The sequence below is a fragment of the Cebus imitator genome, unplaced genomic scaffold, assembly GCF_001604975.1.
Source record: "Cebus imitator isolate Cc_AM_T3 unplaced genomic scaffold, Cebus_imitator-1.0 Scaffold30, whole genome shotgun sequence".
Taxonomy (NCBI): Eukaryota; Metazoa; Chordata; class Mammalia; order Primates; family Cebidae; genus Cebus; species Cebus imitator.
Window position 1 is genome coordinate 9,302,974 of NW_016107345.1, and position 9,078 is coordinate 9,312,051.

General features: G+C 33.4%; 1 protein-coding gene across 7 annotated transcripts in view; it reads right to left on the reverse strand.

Moving 5' to 3' along the window:
- HLTF (helicase like transcription factor) overlaps positions 1-9,078 on the reverse strand; it is a 54,493-nt gene that overhangs the window by 3,744 nt on the left and 41,671 nt on the right. For 3 of the 7 annotated variants that reach the window (XM_017523809.2, XM_017523808.2, XM_017523807.2), the window contains exons 19-24: positions 7,618-7,742; positions 6,952-7,130; positions 5,215-5,340; positions 4,781-4,893; positions 4,228-4,408; positions 783-863 (exon numbers count right to left, since the gene is read on the reverse strand). In XM_017523809.2, the coding sequence (XP_017379298.1) occupies positions 783-863; positions 4,228-4,408; positions 4,781-4,893; positions 5,215-5,340; positions 6,952-7,130; positions 7,618-7,742 (805 nt within the window). Of the gene's footprint in view, positions 1-782; positions 864-4,227; positions 4,409-4,780; positions 4,894-5,214; positions 5,341-6,951; positions 7,143-7,617; positions 7,743-9,078 lie in introns of all 7 variants that reach the window. The other 4 variants (XM_017523806.2, XM_017523804.2, XM_017523803.2 and 1 more) reach the window with 2 other exon arrangements.

A 9,078-nucleotide genomic window follows, 5' to 3' on the forward strand; every position in this document is an offset into this window, starting at 1 on the left:
TTTAGGTAAATGCAAATTAGAACAGCACTTTTTTGGCCACATAAGTATATATTAGCCTGACTTTCATATATTATAATTCCTATTTTGAAACCAACTTAGTTAATAAAAATCCTAAATCCAGAATTCTAGTTTTCTTATCCCAAAGAAATACTTGCATCTATGCACAAAGATTTATATATAAAAATGCTCATTAAGGCACTGTTTTTATTAGCAAAAAACGTAATGGGTTAAATATATTATGTTGTATCTATATGGTTTTGTAGGGTAGTCAAATTCGGAGAAAGTAGAATGGTAGTTGCCAGGGATTGGGGTGAGAGGAATGGGAAGTTATTATTTAATGAATACACAGTTTCAGTTTGAGATGATGAAAAAGCTCTGGAGATGGGTGATTGTGATGGTTGCACAACAACATGAATGTACTTAATGCATCTGAACTGAACACTTCAAAATGGTAAATTTTATGTTTTACCACTATTTTAAAAAATGTGTTCACCTAAATGTACTTACAAAATAGTACAGTTTTAAAGGAAACAAATATGTTGTAGAACAATGAAGTATAATGCCACTTACCTTTCAAAGATGTTTTTAAGGAGATGTACACATAAATATAAATGTATATAACTATAGAGAAAGGGCCCTATTAATGGAGGAGGAGAAGTGTGACTTATATTTTGCTCTGCATAATTCTACTTCAATCATTATTATAATGTATTCATTCATTACTTGTTTAATTGTAAAAATCATATCAACCTAGTCTTAAAATAGTTGGTTTAAAAACTCACTTTTGTGATGATAACTTCTTGCTTCTGGCCAAGTCTATGGCATCTGTCAAAGCACTGATCTTCAGCAGCAGGATTCCAGGCCTAACAAGTACATGGATGAGTTGCTTTATTGCCCTGATCTATGAGTGTTCTGCATTTGTCCTTTCACTTCACTAGTATTCATGGATCATTTTCTGACTGAAAGTTTTCTGCCTGAAGTCAGATACTAACATCACAAATACTATGGGAGAAAAATCCCATCTTCCCAATCATCATAATGATATATACTACTACTTGTAATACCTAATACAGGGCCTGACATATGTGTCAGCGCCCAAAATAAGTGTTTATTAATCAATTTCTGCTTTTTTTTTTTTTCATTTTTAAAAGAATCTCTATGTGTACTTAACAGAGGAAAAAGTTTACATATCCTCTTAGATGACTGAATTTATATTAGAAAAGATATGTAGTTTTTGGGTCTATTTATAAAAAAGTTTTCTCCTCCTTTTCTGGTTTTCTTTCACTTTCCTCTGTTCATGAAATAAAAGTACAAAAAAGGGTTTCAAAAGTCAGAAGTCCTAAAAATTGTTTTTTTTTTTTTTGTTGATGCAGTTTTCTGTATCAGTATTTGATGTCAATTTGCCTTTAAAGCTTAACTAAAAAAGTACCATTAGCTAATTAACACAGACATGATAATGAGAACTGTCTTAAGCTAAATAATAAAACGGTGAAACAATGAAAAGGGAAGAATAACCAAAAAGATATAGAACTCTGGTAAGTGGTTTTTAAATAGTATTGTGAACTGTTTGGATAAGGATCATTAAATTTTAAATAAAAACTATGAAATGACTTTTTAAACTGAAAACGGTATTTTTGAAGAAAGGAACATTTATTTACACAGCAAAATAGCTGAAAATAGAAACAAAATCAGATGCTTATGTAGGATTATAATATGATTTATACTTAGGTTGATATTCTCTTCTTTTTAAAAAAAAGGCTCTTGGAATATAGATAAAGGGAAGGTTTTGCTGTTTACTTGCTGTAATTTGAGTTTTAGGTTCTTTTCCAGTATGGAAATTTAGATTTAAGGATATACTTAGCCTATGATTTTCTAAAAGACAGATACCATATTTTGTGAATATTTTATATTTCACAATTAGATACATTTTAAAATCTTAATACCAAGAGACAATGCAAAAATATTTCTTTTTGTTACCTGTATTTTATCCAGGAACTTAATGACAAGCTGGCAATGCAAGTCTAGTATAGCTACCAGAAATCTCATTTACTTCATCATTACATAAAACTGATAGCTTCATTTTCACATGTAATTAAAGAAGAAATTGGCTTCACTAGAAGCTCACCATGAATATCAAAATATTACCCCAATTCTTATACAATGTTCATGAAAAGGTAAAAGAAAACTGGGCACAGTGGCATATGCCTATAATCCCAGCTACTCAAGAGGCTGAGGAGGGAGGATTGCTTGCTTGAGCTCAGGAGTTTGACACTAGCATAGACAAAAGTGGAAGACCCTGTCTCTTTAAAAAAAAAAAAAAAAAAAAGGGTAAAAGACTTTCATGAGTCAATTATTGTTTTTATCAAATCATTATTTTTCTGGGACCTGACTTTTAAGTTAGAAACAACATTGGAAAGCTTAGTATGTTCAATGAAGAACACTCAACTTACTAGAAAACTGCTAAAACATTCTGTAAATTTTTAAAAACTTAACAAATTTAGTCTCTGATCAACTTCATAATACTAATTATTTTGGTATTAACTTCTTTCGTGCTAAGATTATTAGCAGGAAAAATAAAATTTGGGATTTGTTCTAAAAATCAGCTTCTAGAATTATCACTGGGTTAGTTAATATTCAACAATCTATAGTTACAAATATCTTTGTATTATGGCCATAAAATACTGTAAAAAAGATTTAAAACTTCATCCACAGTACTAAGGCAAGAAAATACAACAGACCATACCATATCCATGACATTCACCCATGAAGGCCTAAGTATGATAACCCTAATTGTAATCTTACTGAGGTTACCCTAAGTCGAGGGAGGGAAAAAAAAGCCTGAGTGAACTAGCCTCACCCGAATAACTATAAAATTTATATCTCAGTAGAATTTCTGTATGTTAAAAATCTTCTGAGTTTCAGGCAACAAGCTAAAACCACAAAGTCTGAATGCACAGAAACAGCACATGGTTGCCTCTATCCCACTTAGTACCCAGTGCAAATTAGAAACTGAATTAGTCCGAGGTCCTTTCAGGCCAAACAGCCTCTTTGTACATGTAGAAAAACATACTCCTATGTGAATGCAGGTCCAGGTCACACAGCTTGGTGAGTAAAGTTCAAAGTGAATTTTAGCTTCTGTTCTACCCTTATGCCTGTACTACGCAACCACAAGTGACTGCACTGTATTAGGCAGTAAAATGTACTCAGAACATTCCATTAATGATAATTTGTTTCTCAAATTGTGATCCAAGACCACCTAGTACCTGAATCACCTATGATATAAACTAAAAATGCAGCTTCCTGGGTATAATCCTAGAACTCCTAAGTCTCCAAAGCTGAATGCAAAAGAAATTCCATTTTACCCAATTCTTACGCACATTTAAGCTTAAGACCACTAGCACTATGATGGTAGTCATTTTGTCTATCTTGTTTAGATTCCCAGTACCTATAATACCCTGACACAAAGCAGAATCTCATTATTTGTTGGCTGAATGAACCACTACCCTAAAAAGCATTATGGTTAATAGAGACTTATTATCGAAAAAAAGTAGAACGGCATAGCATAATAGTACTTAAATAAATGGACTGTTATTCTGGTTTTGCCTGTTACTAACTGTGTGACATTGGGCACATTATTTACTTTTCTGTGGTTCAATTGCCTCTTCAGTAAAACAGAAAACTGTTTCCCTTTTCTTTCAGAGATGGGTTCTTGCTCTCTTACCCAGACTGAAGTGCAGTGGCAGAAACATGGCTCACTGCAACTTCAACCTTGCAGGCTCAAGCGATCAATCTTCCTGTCTCAGCGCTGCAAGCAGCTGGGACTACAAGCACACACCACCACACCTGAGTAATTTTTTTGGAACTTTTTTTTTGTAGAGGGCAGGTTTCGCCATGTTGCCCAGGCTGCTCTCAAACTCTTGAGCTCAGGCAATCCATTCACCTTCGCCTTCCAAAGTGCTGGGATTATAGGCAAGAGCCAAAACGCCTGGCCAAAACAGAGCATTTGATAATGGTATCTACCTCATAAGAATACTGTGAGGATTTCAGTAAAGTAGCTTAAGAGAAAGCTCTCAATCCACATTTACCAAGTTTTTGTTAACTGTTTTTAAAGTTGGCCTAAGAATTTTCACAGTTAATTATAACTATGAAGGTATTCACCATGTAGTTTTTTGTCTTATTTTTTTGAAAGAAGTACTAACATTCTGAAAAATATACAAAACTACTTACCGGATCCATTAAAAACACTCGAGAAGCTGCAGACAGATTCAAACCAACTCCACCTGCTTTTAAAGACAGAAGCATTATAGTTGGAGATCCTGCTTCAGTGTTTTGAAAACACTGAATTGACTCAACTCTTTTCTTTTGGGCCATGGAACCATCCAAACGGGTAAACACAAATCCAGAGGCTCTAATGAGGGTAAGAAAAGACACAAGTAACAAACACTATTATAAAAATAAAACAAAGTTAATGCAAATCAACAGGAAGTTGGGGGAAAAAAGTAACTACAAATCTCCTTAGTAAATTCTTTCACTCATTTATTTTAACAAATGTTTACTGAGCACTTTTATGCTAGGCACTGCAGTCAGTCATTTTCTGATAATTTCAGGACTTAATCTTTAAAATCCTGTGCTGCCAGGAATATTCTCTATTGTGACTCTGAGTATCTTTTAGATAAAATGACTAAAACTGGCAAAACAAATAGTTATTCTTTTTGCTATCAAAGTCAATACACTTATATAAAATCCTTTTACTGAAAGTGAAAAACACTGTGGAACTTACTTAAGTGGTATTTCTATTAAAGACAGGAATGTTGTAAACTGAGAAACCACCAAACTTTTTATGTTTGGATTCTTCTTTCTTAAATCAGTCAATGCATGTATTAGCGCATTAATCTGAAAAATATTAAGATGTCCATTAGATTCTATTTTCAATCAGTAAAATTAGCCTAAAATTTTTTATCATTAAAGGTCCTGACATGTTATTTCCCTAAAATGCAAAAGCAAAAGACTATTCATTAAAAAAAAAAATGAAAGAACACTATAATAATCTGAACCTATTTCCTCTCAAATTCACCAATAAAAATAAACAAAAAACCAGTGGTCACCAACAGAATACTAAAATGACAGGAATGAAAGCAGAATTACTATTTTGATACACTGTGTATATCTCCTTATATACTCAAATACTCAAATATTTGTACATGAGTACTTTACCTTTGAACTGGATGTCCATTCCATACTAGACTTTTTCTCACTGTCACGTGCTAATTCTTCTGGAGGACATTCTAATAAATTATCTTCATGTATATCATTTCTGCATAAAGGGCACTTAGCATGTGGCTATATGAAAAAGAACAAAGTATGAGCAACACTTAACGGAAGAACAAATATAAATTTGTCTAAAAATTTTTAAATGTATGCTAAAACCTGTATCTCTCGTAGCTAACATTTTATTAAACCTTTTAATGGATTTCATCCATTTAAGAGATATCTGAACATGCTGAATTCCAGACATAATGTGGTAAGTAGAATGGGTAAAGGAGGGAGCAAAAGTATATGATCTGGACTAGCCAGAAGCAAGAACAGGAAACTAAATATTATAACATTTGTAAACAAGTAAAAAAAAAAATCCATGAATAACAATTTTTTGAACCTAAATACAATATAGCTACACTATTTAGTACTATTCTTTAAAAAAAAATCCTTCTTAATAGCTTATAAAGCTATTAAGCTTATAAACCTTGTAATAGCTTACAAAGCTACCAGGATCTGTTAAATCCTATCAAGTTCATTCCAACACAGCATCTGTTGTACCCATTTGAACCTGCTAATAAGATTATATCTTAAATAACTAGATGTAAAACACCATTACAATAAAAAAATTCTGAAGCTAAAATTATTTAGAAGTCGATACAATGGGGTTACTTTTGGGGAAGAAGTAGAGGGTAAATGACTGGGAGCGGCCACAAGGAGTCCTAAGTAGTAGATACAGAAATATGGTTACTTCATGATAATTCACTGAGCTATATAATCATAAATTTGTACATTTTTTCTACATGTTCTATATCAATTTAAAATGTTTAAAAAAATTCTACCCCAGCTGAATGACTGCTTAACAGACTAGTCCACTTCAAAATAATTCTACCACACAAAAGAATCTAGACCTACCTAAGCAAGAAACCTACTCGAAGCAAGTCACCAGCCAGGAGCCCTGACCCAGGCTCCCCAGCCTGTCCCTGTATTGTCTTTTCAATTTTTCCTTATATGGTCTGTCCTTTTTGTGATTTCTGTATAGGACTCTGTATCTGCAGCTGTGGTATTATCTTTGTTTTGTTTTTGTCTTTTAAATTAAGCCTCGGTTGAGCCCTTGTGATGTATATTAAATAAATGCATTTTGGTCATTAAAAAGAGAAAAAGAATCTAGACCTACCTTATTCAACACAATAGCCAACAGTTACATGGGGCAATTAAGTCCCTGAAATGTGGCTAAGCCAAACTGAGGTGTGCCATAAGTATATACTACAATCGAATTCTGAAGACTTAGTTTTTTTTTTTTTAAATATCACAATAATACATTTTAAATTTTAGATATATTGGGTTAAATAAAAATGTATTAAAATTAGCTTAATGTTTCTTTTTACTTTTTAAAAATATGGATACTGGAAATTTTTAAATTACCTTTGTGTCTCACATCATCAATCCATTTGTTAAACAGCAATGATATAAACAGTGAAATTAAGATATTGACTGTGAACATCATTTTATGTTAAAGGTGTTGCATTAGGAGAAATATATCACCTATTAAAATGGTGAAATAATTAACTATAAAAGGTGTATTATTAAATCCAAGTATAAAACTCCATATACTCTCTTGGACTTCAGTTTTTATTATATTAAAGACAGATACACTACTCTATCAAACACTGAACCTCTTCTCAGCAAAAAACTAACCTGCTCATTCTGAATGACTTGGCAAATACAGGGTTTACAAAATACATGTGCACAATGTGTTATCACAGGAACTATTAAAGAATCCAAGCAAATTGCACATTCTTCATCTGAACCTGAGCTCAGAATTAACTTCATCTTCCTTATTAATTTCTTTCTCAGTTCTTCAGGTGTATCATTTCCTAGAGAAAAGACTGAAAAATTAATTTCAGCGCAAGGTTTGTAAATGACAAGTTAATATATCTTATATAAGGAAAAGTTTTGCTTGCCAGTAGGGATAGTATCTCATCATTTTCTGTCACAGGCAAAAAGCATAATTTAAGTTTGAAATTCTAAAAAACATTCAAAAAATAGTAGCCAACTCACATAATATACCTCATAGAGAAGCATCATTATAACATGATATGAACACACCAGCACACAATAAAAGGCAGGTCCAATATTAATCTTTTATCAAAGGGTATCTATCACTGGAAATCCTGGAAAGACCTCATTATAATTCCATTTCATTGGTAAAAAAAATATTGAATATATTTCTAGCTGAGGCTCACACTAAAAAAAATCTCCATTTGACAGAACAAAATAAATTTATGCCACATTAAAAAAACATCATTCTTATTTAAGTATCTCTAACAAATACAATGGTATGAAACGATCACATTTACCTACCTGAGGGGCCACTGGAAGACACTGCGTTTGTAAGAAGATAAGTATGACAACAAATTTGCCGCAATCTAAGCAAAAGACCCAGGACATCTGCATAATGGGCCAGGACAGTCCCTTCATTAAAATATCTAGAGATTAAAATGTCAAATATTATTAAGTCTGCTAAATAATAATAACTTCCTATTCTAAAACAGCAGAGTAAAATGGCATTGTTCTTTTCTTCTCTTGAAATTACTTCAAAACAAGAATTAAAAACAAAAAAGCAAACTCTAATAAAATTAAGAGAGATCTGTAACAATAAGGGACAATATATGGCTGCTAACTGCAGTATAAGTCAGATAGGAAGATGCTGAGAGAGACGACTGCAGATCTCAAACAGAGCTGCCAAACCACAATTCTTTAAAATGAATGGTGTGCCCTAAGGGGACAATCAATACCTCTCATGTGCAGAAACAGGAACAGGGTACATACTTGGAGACTTCACCTTCCCTGGAGAAGTTTATACCGAAAAAGAGGGAAGGTAAACTGAATACAAAAACATACAGGTGCACTGTGTTTTCAAAAAAAAGACTACAGGCACAGCACTTTACAACTGCAAGCACCCCTAAAGTTTCTGATCTCTGTTTATGTGTACTAATAAAACCTAAAGTAACTCAACATGTAACCCTGAGTCTTAAGTAAATTGGGTTATTTCCTGCTGGTCTGGGACATGTTTATGACCTTTCTCTTCAGGTGCATATAATCTAGCATACAGCTAGTAACAAGAACTCAAGATATTCAAGTATAAGTAATAATCAGCAGAGAGCAAAGGTAGGGAACAAATGGCAGTGAAAGGAAACTCAGCAGAAAAATGTTGCCACAGAGCAAGCAAAAATTATGACCAAAGATACTGTCATAATTTAACATCACCCAATAAAACATTTCTTCCCCCCCCAAAAAAAAGCTTAAGGCAAAGACAAAGAGCTTTGAAAAAACTGGCAAGGCAACATAAAGAGATGAAAGATGAGCTGGTATAGCTCAAGAAAGTGAAAGAAAATAGTGAATCATCAGAGAAATGAAAGTCACACTGAAACCAATATAAGCCATTATCAAAAAGGCTAGTCACTAATTAAAACATAGAAAAGGATGTAGGAAACAGGATTGAGAAAATAAAATTAAACAAAAAAATGTAAAAGATCAGAAATAGGCCAGGCGCAGTGGCTCATGCCTGTAATCCCAGCACTCTGGGAGGCCAAGGCAGGCAGATCACAAGGTCAGGAGTTTGAGACCAGCCTGGCCAATACGAGGAAACACCATCTCAACTAAAAATAGAAAAATCAGCTGGGTGTGGTGGCAGGCACCTGTAGTCCCAGCTACTCAGGAGGCTGAGGCAGGAGAATCGCTTGAACCCGGGAGGTAGAGGTTGCAGTAAGCTGAGATCACGCCACTGTACTCCAGCTAGGTTGACAGAGAGAGGCTCTGTCT